This window comes from Paroedura picta, chromosome 14, assembly GCF_049243985.1.
Source record: "Paroedura picta isolate Pp20150507F chromosome 14, Ppicta_v3.0, whole genome shotgun sequence".
NCBI classification, from domain to species: domain Eukaryota; kingdom Metazoa; phylum Chordata; class Lepidosauria; order Squamata; family Gekkonidae; genus Paroedura; species Paroedura picta.
In genome coordinates, this window is record NC_135382.1 from 14,883,809 (window position 1) to 14,902,766 (window position 18,958).

The window sequence follows — 18,958 nt, forward strand, 5'->3', positions numbered from 1 at the left end:
TCAGAGCTTTCAGAGCCCCGCCTAACTCACAGGGTGTCTGTTGCGGGGAGAGGAAGGGAAGGTGATTGTAAGCCACTTTGAGGCTCCTTTGGGTAGTGAAAAGCAGAATATAAAAAACAACTCTTCTTCTTCTTCATGGATCTACTTAGTTTGCTTTCTAGCAGTCAAGAAGGGAGGGGTGGAGTCAGGTGCTATTTTGGGATCGGCATTCCATTTAGCTTCCACAGAAGTTGTGTATGGACGAAGATACAGCACTAAAATAACAAATTCTTTGACAAAAGCCAAGTTCTGTATGCAGCATAAGTTATGCATATTAAGGATGGTTGCATAGAGTTTGTTTGGCAGGATTTGTCCTTCATTCGACCCTGGGAAGTCCTGCTGAGTCTCCTTCATGCCCCAGCAATTTCATTAGGCATTGATCAAACACCTGCACAACATCTTTTCTTCTCTTTGGCAGCCATCAAGAGTAGACACTTATTTTAAAGCTGAGATTTTCAAAAAGTTGAACTGTGTCGAGTGCAGTTTCTGTGGAACCCCGCAAGTAGAAACACAAAGTTGGAAGGGACCTCCAGGGTCATCTAGTCCAACCCCCTACAGCATGCAGGCACTTCCGTGGCTTCGGAAACTCATGCCATTGTTATCTGTCAGACCCTGGCATATGCTCGGCCCTTCTGCATCTCTCCTGATGCCAGATGCAGTGATGGGAGACCCTTAGGCAGGGGTAGTCAAACTGCGGCCCTCCAGATGTCCATGGACTACAATTCCCATGAGCACCTGCCAGCGAATGCTGGCAGGGGCTCATGGGAATTGTAGTCCATGGACATCTGGAGAGCTGCAGTTGGACTACCCCTGCCCTTAGGTTAGGCCTTCTTTACCCTCCCCCAAAGGAGCTGAATTCCTATGCTGCTTCTTGTCTGTTCCAGCTGAGAAGGTGACCTCATTGGGCAAGGACTGGCACCGCCCCTGCCTACGGTGCGAGCGCTGCGGGAAAACTCTAACACCTGGAGGCCATGCTGAGGTAAGGCGCCAGGAACTTGGATAAACATGCCGTTTGTTCCATCAGAAGAGGCAAGATGGGACTTGGCAGCGTCAAACGGTGCACAGTAATTTTTCTCAGACACTTTTGTATGATACTTACTTGCTCGCTGTTGGGTGATCCATTCCTGTATCCCCAGTCTTTGTGCAGGACTTCAGGAATAATCTTATTTGATAGAGAATGGGATTATATTTTTTATTATCCTTGCTGAAGATCCATGAGTCCGTGCTGCTGACCGATCCGTTGATCTGCAGGAATGTAAAAACCTACTCCTTCCTCCCTCCCTCCGAAAATATATGAACTAGTCCTCATAAAAGCACTGAAAGCCAAGATCACCAATTTATAAGAAATATGAAGTCAGAAGCCCACAGGCTATATCTTGGATTATTAGCCAGTTCTTTCGTGCCAGTCAGTTGTAGAAATCCAGTCCCACCACTATCAAAATAGGTGTAAAAGATAATAAAGTTCAGCCCTGCAGAGATTAATGCTGCGAAGTTCTCAAAGTCTTATATGGCATTTCCAGGAGACAAAATATATCCTTGCTAGCGTGGAGTTGGTGAACATTTTGTTGCGAACTGTCCCAGAAATGCTTGCTGTCCATGAAATGCTTGTTGTACGTAACTGACGAGAAAAGATAGTCACTGTTTACAAATCAGAGGAAACCATTGTTAAATTTAGATTATTCCATGTGGGAAGTGCTAACTCAAAATTTGTTGGATCACAAGGATTTGGTCCTAGAAGTTTTGATGTCCTTCCCAAAAGGTCTTCTTTCTCCGCTTCTGGATAGCACAGCGGGAGTTATCGTGCCTTAATTCGCATCCCTTGCCCTCTCTGTGCCTTGGGCATTAAAACATCAGAACACACAAGTAATATCCCAATTTTACACAGATCTACTGCTGCTCTGTCATGTCTCTGTTGGCTGCTTCAGTTTCTCACCATTTGCTCTTGCACAGCATTTGGAGAAAAAAAGAGGCACAACCCCAAGAGGCCACAAACCCAGAGACAGCCCCAGCCCCACCTAGCTCTTGCTTGCATCCTGTTTTTCATTTTTGAATTCAGTGCTATCATTAGCCAGATTGCCACTCCCCCACCCTGGAGACAGCTTGACTTTAAGACAGAATGGCTTGGCTTATTGCTCTGCCTGGAAGAACAAGCAATCAGAATTCTGGGCCTGGAATTCTGGGCCTGGAGGCGTGGGAAGAGGAGGGGCTCCAGGTGGGCATGTACCTGGCATGTACCTCTGCTTCCCAACCACATTCTGCATGATCATGAAACTTCTGGGGTTTCTCAAAGACTGAAGAATGTTTCAGGGAGTTTTCAGTGGTACAAAAGTTGAGAAAGCCTGCTCTAGCGGTTGGTTCTGAATTATATCACTGCATGGCCAGCGTATTTCTCTGCAGATTTAAAATGTGGGGGAACATGCCAGAAGTCCCGTGATGTAATATCGAATCGACCACCAGAGGGAGCAAAGCAGTGCAGCAGTAGGGACACAAACAATGAGAATGTGGAAGAGCCCAATCTAACAGATGGCTCAGAGGTCACATGCTGTGCTACAGGAAGTCTGACTACTTTTTACCTGTTTATCTGAATAACTAGAGAGCCTTTCCCCAATACTGGCTGCTCATTGAGACACAAGTTCATTAGGCTGGAGGGAGGAGGAGAAGTTTGTACCTCAGGACAGGACAGCTAATACAAGAATACCTCCTAGGGTGGGTAGGGTTGACTTCATGGCTTTCATCTGATGTACCTTTCTCCCATTTTTGCCCCTCCAGCATGATGGACAGCCTTATTGCCACAAACCATGCTATGGGATTCTCTTTGGACCAAAGGGTGAGTGTAACACAGGGACTGAAGAGAGTTTCATGAAAGGGACTAAAAGAATTGATGGGAAGAACAGCAGAGCTGTGGCCTGCACATAGGAGGTTGCTGGGGGAGGGGTCAATGGGTATTTATAGAGGGCGTCACCCCAAGGGTCAGACATGACCCGGTGCTTGCACAGGGGATACCTTGACCTTGACCTTTTATGGCATGTATAGTGTAGCCAGGAGATCCAAGGAGTGTCTGGCAGCCAGGCCAGGGATGTTTGGAGGTGGTTTGCTATTGGAGAGCCTGGGCTAACCAGGTCAAGGACAATCAGCTGCCATTTAAAAGCACACTGGAAAAACCACTTTGTAGTTTATCATGATCGATTGCTAATATTGTGCTAGTCATGTAGCAGTTGTGCATAGGGACCATGGACTGGAGGGGTTGCGTTGCCAGTGCTTGGCAAGGCTAATGCTGATTTAATGTAATAATACTGTTATAATATTTTATTTTTGTAGCCTTTCCTTACCAGTTGGTTCAGGGTGGGTAACAACAAAATGAGATAGACAAATGAATGCACTTTGCATAATAAAATAATGAATATATAAATTTGTTAAAAATATAGTGTCAAAGGCCATCTCCTTATAAACCTGACGGGCAGGGGAATTTATATTTTATTTCTTTATAATCCAATTTATGCACCACCCTTCCCTAAAGTTTCAGAGTGGCTGACAATAAAACATTGCTAAAAATTAAAGACCAACAACATTTTTTTCCAGATGTATAAGCTTTCACGTCCAAGCACATGTCTTCAGTTGGTCTTCAGAGTATATCATCTATAACTATAAAGATATATATAAATCTGAAGCATCATGTTTGCACACAAAGCTTGTATCTTAACATTTTGTTGGTCCTAAAGATGCCACTGGAACATTTGTTCTGCTGCCTCAGATCGACCCACCTGAATTTAATTCTTGAGTGTTAGAACTTGTGCAGTGTTTGGCTGCTTGAAGTGAATCGCCCCTTAGTGTACCTTTTTGTACTTAGCATTACCGAATGCTTGGTATTGTTTTGACTCTTTGAGTTTGCTAATTCTCCAGGCCAGAAGCCTCCATTCATTCATTCATTCATTCATTCATTCATTCATTCATTCATTCATTCATTCATTCATCCATCCCTCCCTCCCTCCCTCCCTCCCTCCCCAATGGAGACTCAAATCAGTTTCCATCATTCTCTTCTCCTCCATCTTATCTTCACAATGGCCTTGTGAGGGAGGTTAGGCTGAAAGATCTGTACCGTTACTAATTTCTGAAGCTGAACTTTAGTTCCGATTCTCAGATTTACTTTCAAGATTGTAGAGGCAAACAGCTGCTCACTCGCTGCCTTTTAGCCGTTGCCCGAGTTTTGGGGGCGTTAGTTCTCACGTTTTTCCTAGAACTCCAGTTGCCAACTTTTAGCCTAGTCCCTCTAGCATCCACTTGATCTGCATCAAGGGCAGATTGATGCTACTTACTTTCATCCTGTGAAAAGCCTCAGGTGCCCATTTCCCCAGGCACAGGGCATTTTTTCTCCCAGCCAGTGGGAAGAACCAAGGGAGTTCCTGTAGGTTGGTAGGGAGAAGGCAGCAGAGGGAAGAGTATGCTTTCCAGTGTCAGGTTGAGCTTGAACTGGGAAGTAGACCAGAAATCCATCTTGACACCTGCCTTGGGACCACAGCCGTGTGTCATCACATCCTGTGTTGATGCCATGAAGTTTATCAAGCTGTCGTTGCAACCATTGGCCGGTTGGCTTTTCTGTCCCAGCCGTCCAGTGAGGAGCAGTTGCTGACGCTTTCTGTTTTTCCGCAGGGGTGAACACGGGTGCTGTTGGCAGCTACATCTACGATAAAGACCCGGAGGCAAAGGACCAGCCGTAAGAGTGCCATCTGTCCGTCCGTCCGTCCATCCACCCCGTACGCGCGGCCCACTTGCACTATATTCTCTCGCCTAACCTCTGTGTGTGTTTAGATGTAGTGACGTCACCTGTGGTGCTTGTTCTGCCGTCTCCTCTGGAAAGGGCACTTCTGTTGTGGATCTTCAGGCTAATAGAGGTGGTGCTATTTTTATTTTATTTTTTTTTAAAGCACACCCCAATGCCTCTCTCCCGTGGGCACCCGGGGAAGGGTTACGTGGCAAATGTGCTAGGGGCTAGCATTTCAGTCATCACCGTTCACACAGATTGTGATTCCAAAGCAGCGCACAGCACACTACAGTTCTTGCACTTGGGTCCAGCTGGGTCTCAGGCATTGGGCGCCCGTGAGCGCCATGAAGGAGCTCTCCTTTCCAGCAAGGCTGCTTAAGCCTGGCCTCTGAGTCCCTGCGTAGCCTCTGCTTCAGCGACTGCCCTTCAGTCCTTTCCTGCAACCCAATCAGTATTGTTGGGAAGAACCGTTGAGCCATCCCAAGATGGTTGCAACGATGTGGGCGAGGGGGTAAAGGCGATGCATCCCTGGGTCATGGTGCGCATTGCAGGTCTGCTGCCGGAAAAATGTTATATTTGCTGTCATGTTGAAGGACGACGTTGTAAAGTGTTAGAGGCTGGAACTTATGATATTGGGGGTCGGGGGGGACGTGGGGCTGATTGCGGTTCTTGTGTTTGCTTTCTGAACTGTTTGAAGCTTATTTATAACCAGATTGCAATGTGACTTCTGCTTGGGAAGACTGAACAGTAGGGATGGGCACAAACCTAAGAATTCTAGTTCAGATTGGGGAGGCCAAAAATGCCCCAAACCAGCCAGACCAGATCCCCCTTTCTCCCAGCTGTGTATTTTGTAAGGGGGATTGTCCGGTAAGGGTTAAATGGCTGACCACTTGTTCTCTAACCCCGTCCCTGCCCCATGCTTTGAAGCGGGGGAGAATGAACCTGATGGGTTTAATGGGTTGCAATCATTTAAAACTAACAGCTGATGGGTAGGATCCGCCTTCACTTATTGGCTTTGCTTTCCCTTGCTTCCAAGCATAGGGAAGTGAAACTGACTGGTGAAATGGCTTGTCGCCATTTCAGCCTAACAGAGGAGTGAGTGTGCCTGTCAGCTGTTAGGCTGAAATTAGAGGCAGCCATTTAAACCTATGAAGTCAGCTGCAGACCATGCTGCACAACTGATAGGTTTAAGTGGCCTGGACAAAAAGTAGAGAAGGCACCTGCTGCAAACATCGGTTTGGGGGCTCCAATCCGGGCCAAGTTCATGCCCATCCCCACTGAACAGTATTCCTGGTTGCCTTGGTGGTAGCCCTTGAAAGAAGGCACAGCTGGCACCAACCAAGAAGGGGGCATGGAGACGACACTAATCGATCTACACTTGGCAAGGCCCAAACCATAGATCAGCTGCTTCAACCCAGAAGCCCCACCAGACTGTCCCCACCCCCTTTTTGCTATTAATAAAAGTTTTGACACTGTGTTGTATATCGTTGTTTTGTCCATGGAAATGATGTGTATTCTTCCTTTCATGACTATCTTGTGTATCAAATGGGCTACTGCTGCCACATACTAGTTGCCAGCTTACTTGGTGAATGCTGTAAAAAAAAAAGATGTCAAAAAATCTTCGTAGTGTTCTCAGTCAGCTCCATGTTTTGATACCCGCCATCTAAGAGAAGAGATAGATTCAGGTGGGTGCTGTGTTGGTCTGAAGCAGCAGAGGAAAGTTTGAGTCCAGGAGCACCTTTCAGGCTAACAAAGTTGTATTCTGGACATACAGTTGATCACATATCTGAAGAAAGCTTGTGCCCAGAATAATACTTCTGTTGTGGGTACAGAGATGTTCTAGAGATGTTAGTACCAGTCATTCTTTGCAAACTTCATAATCGCATCTCCATTGACACACCATAGTTCTGCCCAGGCCAGCTGGCTCCTTTCCAGCAGATGCTGAAACTACCTGAAGGTACCATGGTTACAAAGGCTCAGGGGAAAGACATGTGCACCATGTACCTAAATCTGCAAAAATTGCACTAATGTTCATTTGCCCCACAGTTTGGAAAACTGTCAGTAATCGCCTCTGAACCCGTCCAGGGTCTCTTAGCCCCTTTGGGTCTCCTTGGCCTTCCTGGTGCGTTTATCTGCAATCCAACCACAATTAGGAATGACTGCACAGGAGAGGGAAAATGCACATTAGTATTGTGTAATGACTGGTATTGATAGTCTGTCTTTCTCAATGAGATGAAAGATGGGATTATACCAGGGGTAGTCAAACCGCGGCCCTCCAGATGTCCATGGACTACAATTCCCAGAAGCCCCTGCCAGCAAATGCTGGCAGGGGCTTCTGGGAATTGTAGTCCATGGACATCTGGAGGGCCGCAGTTTGACTACCCCTGGATTACACAGTGGAAGTCGGTATGATCAACAACAAGACTGGACATCCCAAAAGCACTGCAACAGAGTTTGGCTTGCAGTCCCATTTAGCAGGGGTAGTCAACCTGTGGTCCTCCAGATGTCCATGGACTACAATTCCCAAGAGCAAACGCTGGCAGGGGCTCATGGGAATTGTAGTCCATGGACATCTGGAGGACCACAGGTTGACTACCCCTGCCATTTAGGATGCCTCTGTGGAAAGGAGGGCCAGGGGATGGGTTCTGCGCAGAAAATACATTTCTTTATCAGAGCTAATCTCTTTGCAAAAGGTAAGCAGCTGTTCTTTCCAAGGAGGAAGATTGCCTATGGCCACTTACCGATCTGAAGAGGGCAGCAATGCGCAGTAGATAGCTGCGGAATGTTGCTGTGTCCTCTGTGAAGAATCGCTGCACTGAGGAGGATTCTGCTGTGATTAAGTCTCCATCCCGGAAAGTGTACTCGAAAAGGAACCGATTGCTTGGATCTAGAGAAGACACGTCAGCAGAGGCAAAGCTCCCCATCCCCCTACTGAGTGAGCCTTCCCTTCACCGCCCTTCCCACAGCAGTCAGAAATGCTGCAGAAATACCGTTCGCCTTCAGTGAAGGAAGATAACTTAACGCTGGGCTATGTCTCCCACTTGTTCTGCAAGACAGGTCACGGGCACATTAATTCGCAACGCTTCCGCAGCCCACGCCCTGCCCTGCCCCTTCTACAGTTAGGACGAGCTTCCACAGCTCCTTTTCTCCATTAAACCCGAGGCCCAAACAAAATAGCACCAGAAGGCAGGAGGATCTGACCGCAGCAGGCAGGCTTGGAAGCTCTTGGCTGACTTAGCGCAGTCCTTTCCAGATTTTAGGGGGCTGTGGACAGAGACTTCTCAGTCCCCCCCTCCAGTCAGCCGTGCATCTTGCCACTTACCTGAGCTTGCTTCCCTGCCTCATTGGCAAGCCCCCCACTGCCTGTACTCACAGCCATCCACACTGCCTGCAGGCAATTTCCTCATGGTCAGCGTATGCCACGGCGGTGCACCCACAATGAAGCAGGCAGGGAAAGGACCAGCAATGGTGGGCCTGGCCAAAAGCCCTGGGAGCCGGCTGCTGCCCCATCTGAGGAGCTGTTGATACTGGCCTTGGCTGACTGAGGTCACAGCCTGTTCCTTCCCCCCCCCCCCCCTCCTGCAGAGAGCAAGCTTCAAACTGAGTGGTATTTGTCCCCTTCGCTGCTCACTCGGTGTTCTTGGAACAAGTGTCAAGGAGGAGTGAGCCATTCCCGATGAAGCCGACCTACTAGAAAAGAGATTTATAGCACAAACTCTCTGAAAGTTGGATCTGGAGTATTCTGTGGTTGCTTTTACATTTTTTTTTATTAACGGTTGCTCAAACATTAATTACAACCAGTGAGTGATATGGGACAATAATCCACTTTTGAAATACAACATTTAGTTTAAGGCCAGGTTAGTTATAATTCAGCTAAAGTAAAGGGCTAATTTGTTTTGTTATTACTCACCATTGGCAAACTTTTTAATTACAATATGGATTTTTTGTTTGTCAACATAAGCAAATATTTAGGCAATATGAAAAATTTCAACCAGTTAGTATCTACTGAATATCACCCTCTTCTGTATTGAAATTAAAAAAAAAAGAAAAGAATCAGTTACAACATACACAAACTAGAAGCATAAAACTGCTCATTAAAATGCACAGTTCCCAAAGGGAAATAAACCTTTTACAAAGTACAGTGAGTCACATGAACCGTTATCTAATACAAATTCTTTCAGGAACACAAGCTTTTAAAGAAAAATCGCAATGATGATTTCAATTGCACAATGAAAGTAGATTAATTTTTTTTTAAAAAAACCCACATACACACAATTCTAAAACATTGGTTTAGAAGGGAATTGTGTGAATATGTACAAAAAAAAGCAATTCGGTTCAATGTAGACCTGTCAGCTGAATTATATTTTCTAAAAAAGGAAGTTAATTGAATTGAAACATAATATTGCCTGGTGAATCCTTTGTCTCTCTCCCTATCTCTCCTTCTGTCTCAAGATTAGCCTTCTTTTCAGGCCCGGGTGTATCCACACTAAGAAAATCCTGCATCTCATCACTCCAGGTTCATGCCAAGGAAAGCTGAATTTGGTATTTTTGGATAAATTATGCAAATCACATTTTCTCATTACATCAGGGGTAGTCAAACTGCGGCCCTCCAGATGTCCATGGACTACAATTCCCACGAGCCCCTGCCAGCATTTGCTGGCAGGGGCTCGTGGGAATTGTGGTCCATGGACATCTAGAGGGCCGCAGTTTGACTACCCCTGCTCTAAATAGTTTTGCTTAGTAGTATATGCACGAAATATTTTATTTGTTTTGCATAATTTAACTCTGGTCGTGGTAGTCATGGGGAGGGGTGATGACTGGCTGGCCACTCTAAGCCTGATTCAGGCTTCTGAGAGCTCAGCTGGGGTTGTGAAATAATGCTCACCAGCTTTTCCAGCAGCTGTCGGCAACAAGAAGGTAGGAAAACTCATTTCGCGATAGTTGTGATCAATGCAGCATTGCTAATTGATATCCCTGGGGAGGGACCGTGATATAAACGTGATCCAGGGTTGAGAATCTCTTGATGAAATGACTGTGCTCAGAATTTTATGATGGTGCTGGAGGTTCAGCTGTAATAGAATGACCAAGCCAAATAGCAGATGGACCTTTATTAGATTGGGTGCTGAAGAAAACAGGCTGATTAGCAAGGAAGGCCCAGCTTTCCCATACAGAAGCAAGCATCCATATGAGAGAGAGAGTGTGTGTGTGTGTGGGGGGGGGGGGCTCACCTGATGCAGGTAAGCTGCAGCTTTCAATTCAAACAAGGATTTCTATGTTAGATTGCTCCAGGGAGATGAATACTAGGTAGGGCACTATGGAGGGCCCTGCTACAAAACAATCATAGAATCATAGAGCTGGATGGGACCTTCTGGGTCATCTAGTCCAACCCCCTGCAGTATGCAGGACACTCCCAGCCCTATCGCTCATCCACTGTAACCGGCCACCCCCTTGAGCCTTCACAGAATCAGCCTCTCCGTCAGATGGCTATCCAGCCTCTGTTTAAAAATCTCCAAAGATGGAGAACCCACCACCTCCCGAGGAATACAGAGCTCTGAAGGGTGGCCAACTGGCAAACATTAGAAAGACAATGATTAGTTCCTATCTGGAAGCATGAGCCATACCAACAGAGTTTGACTTATTACCTGGAAGCAGTGCAACCATAAAGGTTTAATGATATTCCTGCAGTTAGAGGGAGTTGGCAGGGCCCTGGCCCCCAACAGTAGGCTACGTTTGGTCACATGGATTGCAAGCTGCGCAGGCCTGCCCAACAAGAAGTCTCAATACAGTGGATATAAGAGATTCATAAACTGTTTCTAAAGGCTAAATCTCTGTTGTGGCTGTGGGTAATGCAGACTCTCCCCATCCCCCTAGATCCCAGATTGGACTCTGCAGGTAGGCTGGCATAAGCAGGTGTTCAGCTGCAAAGGTTAGATAGGTGTATGTTGAAGAAGTAGATTTCCTGCCCTCAGAATGACAAGATGCATCTATCAGCATTCCCTGTACTAAACACCTGTCAGAAGTACCTGAACCCTGGCCTCCTCTGCACTTGGTTACTACATGCAGGTGGGTTTGCTACTCGACTGATCTGACCAGAATTTTAAATATTCCATCTCTGTCTCTGACAGGGGAAAATGGATAATTGAGCACCACACAACCCAGGTCGGGCAGTTCCATCTTGTAGCGTGCAAAAGTGACCTTAAGTATTTGTATAGATTCAAATGGGCAGCCGTGTGGGTCTGAAGTAGCACAATAAAATCAGAGCCCAGTCGCACCTTTCAGACCAACAAAGATTTATTCAAGGCGTGAGCTTTCGAGTGCAAGCATGGAGTGCTTGCATTTGAAAGCTCACGCCTTGAATAAATCTTTGTTGGTCTTAAAGGTGCGACTGGGCTCTGATCTTAAGTATTTGTGTATGGGGTACATTTATTTCTAGGAAATGGGAAGGCGCAACTAATGTTCTGAAAGCTTCTCCACGGCATTCGTTGGAATGCTGTAATCACTCGGGGACATTCTGAAGCAAGCAAGACGAAGGCTGCACTGAGGATCTGTAAAACCACAAACACCTGAAACTTCCATTGGTCTGCCAAGGTTAGTTCTTTCTGCTTGAACAGGCAGTGGTTCTTCACGGGCCTTAGGGGGAAAAGGTTTTAGATCATCAGCCTTCTTCACTGGAGCTGCCGGGACATGAACCTTGGGACTCCTAGGCAAGGGGTAAAAAGAATCAATAAAACTGAATCATCATAGATAATAGGTTCATAGTGCTAATCACCTTGCCATGACATTTCCAATTGGTCTAACTTGGGTTCTCCAGAAAAACAGGCTTTTGTACCCTTCTGAAAGGCAATTAAGGAAGCCATGGTTCTCTTGCGGCAAGGTGTTCCAAAACTGGGGCAACAGCCCCCCCTCCAAGCCCTCATGTAGGCTTCCATCAGCTGAAGCCCTCTTAAGGCTGGTTCTCAGAAGAAGACCGCCCCCTCCCCCCCTGGGCCAGCCTCACATATTACATTGGTTGATTCCAGGGGCTAGCCAGTCTTTCCCCTATATCATGCCTTACTAGACTTGGTGTTGCTGTGAAAGCAGGGAACTGGCCACTTCCACTAATCTGGGGGTGGAGCCTGGATAACTACTCATGCCTCCTTTCTCTCCTCACTAGACCTCCTCAGGTGTGGCGGGCAGGCGTGGCCAGCTGACCACTTCTGGCCCAGTTCCGAGTCTCCCTGAAGCCTGAAAATTATTTCAGGGTAGAGGTCAGTGCTTCGGCACAGTTTTGCCACCTCGGTGATCACCGAAGCCTGAGGCTGCCTGTGCCATGGCACAGAGAGGAGGAGTGGCGCCAGTGGCAGCGTGACTGACACCGCACGACGGTGCCGCCCCTTCTCTCCACACTGCGGGGCTCCTCCCCAGTCAAAAGATTGAAAGAAAGCTGATTGTGTGTTCCTGGCCCAGAGTTAGCTAGCAAGCTTCAGAGCAGAGCGGGGATTGGAACGTGGGTCTTCCATATCCTAGTTAAGCATTCTCATCCACTGTTCAAGAATGGCTCTCAGTCACCAACAGTGTAATCATAAAGAGGGTTACACCCTTCTAAATAGACTGAAATCGATGTGCTTAGAAGGGCTTATAAATCTGCTTAAGGTTAGACATCTGTTTCAGGTTGTGCTGTGCTCAGGGGTAGTCAACCTGTGGTCCTCCAGATGTCCATGGACTACAATTCCCATGAGCCCCTGCCAGCGTTTGCTGGCAGGGGATCATGGGAATTGTAGTCCATGGACATCTGGAGGACCACAGGTTGACTACCCCTGCTATAGGTAACTATTTGGTACAGCATTGCTGGAGCCTCCCTGCCCACCAGTGTGTGTGTATGTGTGTGAGTGTGTGTGGGGGGGTGTAGGGTCAGCTCCAGGTTGGGGAAACTCCTGGAGATCAGATGACGGATCCTGTGGAGGACAGGGATCTCAATGTGGTACAGAGCCATATAGAGTCCACCCTCCCAAACATCCATTTTCTCCAGGAAAGCTGATTTCTGTAGTCTGGAAATAGCTGTAATTCTGGGGGATCCCCAGGTCAACCTGGAGGGTAGTGGTCTTGGTGAAACAATGGCAGTGATTGGTTGAGCTTCCTGAATCTCATAGAGAAACAGGGCAAAAGCAGAGAAAAGGAGGGTCAAAAAGAGATGAGGTTGTCATGAAAGCAGGACATGGGATGTTGAGAAAGTCGTAGCCAGGAAAAGCAAGGGAAGGAGAGATTTTAATAAATATTGGAGAGGGACCATTCCAAGGAACTGGAGAAAGCCTGAGAGGAGGGGGAAATTAATAATAATAATAATAATAATAATAATAATAATAATAATAATAATAATAATAATAATAATAATAATAATAATAATAATAATAATAATAATAATAATAATAATAATAATAGGCAAAGAAGAGAGAGATGTGCATGGCCAGGAGCAGCAGAAGTGAGGGAATCACACAATGCTTTCAAAGGGCCAGCCAGTTTGTTTGCCCTGAGCCTCTGGTCTACAAGTCAAGCTCTTGGGTAGCTAAATGACCCAATTCCACATGAGCACTGTGTAATGGACACACTGTACTAGACAAAAGGCTACTCTGACTCAACGTAAGGCAGCTCTTTAAACATCCTATTTTGGACCATTCAGCATGACAGAGAGAACTTTTCTGGTTCGCTTCACCTGTGCTTGCTGTTCCTGGCTCTCGATCCCTTCCCCATCTCTGTATGGAAGCCATAGAGATAAGAGATGAAAGGTGAAATCCCTTCATTCTCAGAGATCCTTCCAGAGAAGTCCTAACACAACAACACATTCTGTTGATCCCGATTTGTCAACCGACAACCTTGTGTGCTCCGTCAGTCCCATCCTAAACACCCACATCTTCAAACAAGACTCGTTCCCATTGAAAAGTTATTTCAGTGATACAGTAACTGACTATCCTCATCATCTTTAGTGAGAGTTTCACTATCATCCTTCTTCAGGGGAGGTAATCGCTAGGCCACATTAATAGGCAAGTGGTATCTTATAAGAAGGGAACTGGACTATTGGACTATTATTGCTTTATGTTTTCGTGTGATTTTGCTCGGATTTCTTCAGGTAGAGTCAAGAAGTAAAAGATTGTGCTATCCTTTTTGCTCCCCACCTGCGTGGGGCGACAGAGGCCACATTGGTATGTTCAGGAACATGAAATCAAGGCCCGCCATCTTGTCGTGGAGAAGATGGTAAGACCTCTGAATCTAGAACGACGCTGTCTTCCCTTCGAGTCCCACTTGAGTAAAAAAAAACAAAACAACCATGAAATTTGCTATCTAGGCTACTACTATATCGTATTGTGACATCGTTTACTGGAGAACTGTGTGAAAAATCGCATTTATTTCTTTTATATACGAGGCCAGGCTCAAAGAGCGATTTAATGGAGAAGGGAGGCAAGAAAGAAATCTCTACCAAAAGTTCATATTGCAGTCCATGTCCAGCCTCAGCTTAGATTTCCATTGGAGCCACTTGTTTCCACAGCCGTGGGCGTTCCCTCCAATACGCCTGTCTTCCTTCATCAGAGCGGGTCTCCGTCTCAAAGGTATTGCTTGCGGACTCTTTCCTCACTGAAATCTTTCCATATTGCAAAGGGACACAGTGGTGGTTCTCCCCATAGGATTAGACAAACTGCCATCTTGTTTGAGCGGTTTTCTTAGTCACCCCGTCAAATGGTGTCTTTTCCTCCCTTTGGAAGAAGCTGCTGTCCATGGACTGTGACCTTAGCTCTCCCATCTTGAGGCACATCAAAATATGTTTTTCTAGAAAACATACAGAATATGTCATTGCCTAGCGTTAATACACGGCCGGGTGCTAAAAATAAATGTCAAAAAATGCTCCCAAGTCATTTTCCTTAAGTCAAAATGTGTCTTTTGCACTTGTGTGTTCAACAGACAAGTCTACGGGTGTTGTCTGACTAGCGCAGCCTAGTGACCAAGGAAAGGGACAAACAAGTGTCGGCTACATCACAGCATTTCTCAGAGACACCAAGTATATTGGAAGATGGTTTCAGACAGGTGTGTTGGTCTGCAGTAAAAGAGCAATCCTTAGAGACCCAAATTAATTTGGGGGTATGCGCTTTTGAGAGTCAAAGCTCCCTTTGTCAGATACCCCCCAAAACACTTCATCAGTATATCTGAAGAACTTCAAGTGCCAAGCCAATGGGATGCTGGGCCAGGCTGGTGCAACCCATCACCAATGTAGAGATGGGAGGTTTCAGGGACACGTTTGGGGCAGAATGGGGGCTTGGTGTAGTGGTTTTAAGTGCGGACTTTTAATCTGGCGAGCCGGGTTTGATTCCCCGCTCCTCCACATGCAACCAGCTGGGTGACCTTGGGCTCACCACAGCACTGATGAAGCTTTTCTGACCAAGCAGTAACATCAAGGCTCTCTCAGCCTCACCCACTTCACAGGGGGTCTGTTGTGAGGAGAGGAAAGAGAAGGTGACTGTAAGCCTCTTTGATCTCCTTTGGGTAGAGAAAAGTGGCATATAAGAACCAAGTCTTCTTCTGTTTGGCACCCTAACCACCCTCATGTCCAAATGCCTCACACCAGACTCCCAGCCAGGTGCTGTTTAGAATCTAAACAATCACAGCCCTCCCAGAGACTATCAAACCCCCAGCCAGAACACCAACAGTCCTGGAGAAAGGAGTGAGAAGATGCACAGCATGGGACATCCCTCCGCCCTCCTATCACACAAGCCTGTGCCACAAATGCTTCAGCTATGGGACCGGCACTTTGCACTTAACAGTCAAGAGAGTAAATGATCAATGTTGTAATGTATGTCAAATATTTCTCTGCTCAGATCCCTGACAGATACTGCACATTAGGACATAAACCTCCAGGGTATGGACTCCACACAGGTAAACAAGGCAGGGGAAATATTCCCCAAGGATGCAACATAGAAATGCCAGCCTCCAGGGGGAACCTAGAAATCCCCTGGAGTTACACTTCATCTCCAGACTACAGAGATCAGTTCCCCTGGGGAAAATGGCTGCTTTGGAGGGTGGACTCGGTGGCATTGTACCCCACTGAGGTTCCTACCCTTACAAGGCTCCATCCCCAAATCTCCAGGAGTTCCCAACCTGGAGCTGGCAACCCTACACCCTGCCCCCTGCTAGCAGCCAGGGGGGACCTAGCAAATTTGTAAATGGACCCAATAGATCTCTCTACCCGGCACTGCTAGTGTTAAGTATGTAGAGGACAGAAATGGGAAGGCAGTGTTGCACAAAGCCCTTTTGGGGGTAACCCTGCTGCTGGAGGTAGAAGGAAAGCACAGCCCTAGGCCTGGTTGACTTCCGGCCATTGCACTGGGTCCAAAACCCTTATTCCCTTCCAGGATCAGAGCCCCAAGGAGCAGCTCTTACAGATGACACAGACACCGTGGATGCTTTCACACATGCTAAATAATTCCATTTCAAGCCACTTCGGTGACTGTTTGCAAGTGGATTTTGCTATTTCACACAGTACAACCCAGCGGCAAAGTGGATTGAAAGTGCGTTATTTCGTGTGTGTGAAAGAACCCGGTGCCAATGCACACAAAGGGCATATCTCACTATGTGGGAGCCCCGAGAAAGTCTGGGCAAACTGCAAAAGCACCACGGGCAGAGCTGGTGAGCACACTTGCTGTTTGCAGCTATCGTGTGGGCATGTTTTGTGCCTTTGCAGGCAGCTCTCCAGCTGGGGCAGAAATCAGGATACGTCTTGTTCACCCTATTCGCCCCTTGAAGAAAAGGGGAGCCTATAAATCTTAATAATGATGATGATGATAATTCATTCACTCACTCACTCACTCACTCACAATAATGTAATGCCAACCAGCTGCTGAAAACAACAGCTGCAGCAACCAGTGTCCATCTAGCTACTCTGCAGGAGAAACATCCATTCTCCTGGATAGTCTGTAAGTCACTTGACGGTTGTTTGAACCACGTCTTGGGCATGTGCAGGCAGCTCTGCCTGTGATTCTGCAATCTGTCAATGCAGCCTGCAAAAGCACGAGGACCGAGAGGGGTGGACCTAAGGAAGTGCAAAGGGGAAAAAAAGCATCCTTTACACAATTCCACTCGAACACAACATCTCGTGTCATAAACCCTATTGATGAGGGGACAGCACTCTAAAACACAATGGGGATTGTCTTTCAATTCCCAAATGTGTGCGTTCTCAGCAATGTATAGATAAATCACAAGTCCTGGCCTCAAGGACTTTTCAAAATGTTGATAATCTATTTTTTGTCTATTCCGGGCTTCCTATGACAAGCAGCGCCTTGGGTTCCGCATCCAAAGCCTCCGTGTTGCCAGTTGTGCTGCTGCCGGTCACCTTCTCCGCTGCCTCCTGTGTATTTTTGGAGGCTAAGTGACATCAATGTTTTCGTCTTTGTGAGGCTCCTGCTGTTGTCCTCTCCAACTCAACGCTGGCCTGATTACTCCTTATGGGAGAGCCTTGGGCTTCCATTAACTGCTTCCAGGACTACAACCTCCTCCCTCTCTCAGGTAATCCCTCCAAAGGACAGGAAGTCATCCCGAGCACTTTCTTAAAAAATGACAAAACAAGATTGAATTTGCAGGGTTGACCTGCTCACCAAAATGCTGCATCCTGCACACTCAGAAAAGAGATCTTGGACCCCAGAATTCTGAGGGTGAAGTATCTGTGCATTTCTTTTCAGCACTCCTGCTTGCGCAGGGTGCACATGGAAATGTTCTATGGGATCTACCCCATCCATCTGACTTGCTGATCTGTAAATGCACAAATTAACTGACAGCTATAACTCTGATAAGCACCTGGGAATCCTTATCGATATCTTGAAGGGGAATGAGGAGGTCATCCAAAGCTAGGCAAGGAACCCAGAACCAAATTTCTAAATAAGACCTTAGCGGCTTTGCCCTCTTCCTCCTCAGATCTTGAAAAACTCTCATCTCTGTTATCTGGTTATGATTCCTTTATAGCTAATATAGCACTCTGCTCTGGCTGCAAGAAAGCTACGAGCCAAGCAAGCAAAAATTTTGGAAGTGGGTAAATACGCAGTGGGTATATCAGCTTCATTAAACCATGGACGTCTTGTTGGTCTGTCTTACACTCTTTGTTTGCAAGAATTTGTGAATTTCTCTGTTTAAATTTGACAACTACTACGAAAGCGTGTTCTTGCAAGGGGAAGGGGAGGGTCTCCCTGCAGCCATCTGATATGCCATGCAGCTTGTGTGATGGGAGAGGATAAAATGGGCAGATGCTGGGATGAATGGGAGTGGGCCGTAATAATGAATAACCAGAGCACAGCAGGGGAAAGACAGAGGTTGCCACTCAAATGATGGGTTTTAGGGCAGCCAGTCAGCAAGGGTGATCCGTCCTGAGTGGTTTTGTCTGAGGGTGGCAAACCTTAGCTGCGCTCCTATTAATTGGCAGCTAGTGCTGGGGGTGTGCTACATGTCTGGCGTTTCTGCTAACATACTGTGGCAGATGCAAGATGGTCCATCTGGAGAGAAAGGTCAGGGGTGTGTGCACAGCTGTAGGCTTCCCGTTGTCATGGTTTCTGGAATGTTGGAGGGGGCACAGCTGGATGCCTCTGTTGCCATGGTTTTTGGAATGCTGTGGGCGGGAGAGTAATGGGTGAAGAACAGGGGAGTACATCCAACAACAGCAGAATCAGAATCACATACAGAGCTGGAGGAGACCCCCAAGGACCATCCAGTTCAGCCCCCCACTCTCTCGGGGACTTAAAATCACACACCCCTGACAGGTGCTGATTCAGTCTCCTCCTAAAAACTTCCAATGAAGGAGATTCCGCCACCTCTGAGGCAGCATATTCCAACTACAAACAGCCCTCAGCATCAGAAAATGCTTTCCGATACTGGAACCTCCTGAAGAGGGGAGTCGAGAGATCAAGGAACTGAGATGAAAACTGGGCTTCTGTCTGAGAGACTGACTGTTGGGGGAGACAATTTGGATTCCATTCATGGAGTGCCAAAAGGAAACCTCCTGAGCTGCCTAGGAAAAGATGGTGGTGAGAAGAAGGGGAGACCGCTAGCAAGCCACTTATGAAAGCAGCACGACCGTATGACTCCTGGGCAACACCAGGGCACACAGCAAGACATGAACATGTAAACTGTGCATGCATCCATATATTGTTTTAT

General features: G+C 46.9%; 2 protein-coding genes across 12 annotated transcripts in view; one reads left to right on the forward strand and one right to left on the reverse strand.

The window, feature by feature from the left end:
• CRIP2 (cysteine rich protein 2) overlaps window positions 1-6,280 on the forward strand; it is a 40,051-nt gene extending 33,771 nt beyond the window's left edge. The window contains exons 6-8 of the mRNA XM_077310575.1: window positions 924-1,018; window positions 2,809-2,866; window positions 4,687-6,280. Of these exons, the coding sequence (XP_077166690.1) occupies window positions 924-1,018; window positions 2,809-2,866; window positions 4,687-4,754 (221 nt within the window). The 3' untranslated portion in view covers window positions 4,755-6,280. The remainder of the gene's footprint in view (window positions 1-923; window positions 1,019-2,808; window positions 2,867-4,686) is intronic.
• A 2,500-nt stretch (window positions 6,281-8,780) lies between these two features.
• Window positions 8,781-18,958, reverse strand: part of SHISAL1 (shisa like 1) — an 83,107-nt gene continuing 72,929 nt past the window's right edge. For 8 of the 11 annotated variants that reach the window (XM_077310563.1, XM_077310570.1, XM_077310564.1 and 5 more), the window contains one exon: window positions 14,456-14,596. Coding sequence is in view for 3 of the 11 variants with exons in the window: in XM_077310574.1 (XP_077166689.1) it covers window positions 14,457-14,596 (140 nt within the window). In the remaining 8 variants the exon portion in view is untranslated. Of the gene's footprint in view, window positions 14,597-18,276; window positions 18,414-18,958 lie in introns of all 11 variants that reach the window. The other 3 variants (XM_077310574.1, XM_077310572.1, XM_077310571.1) reach the window with 2 other exon arrangements.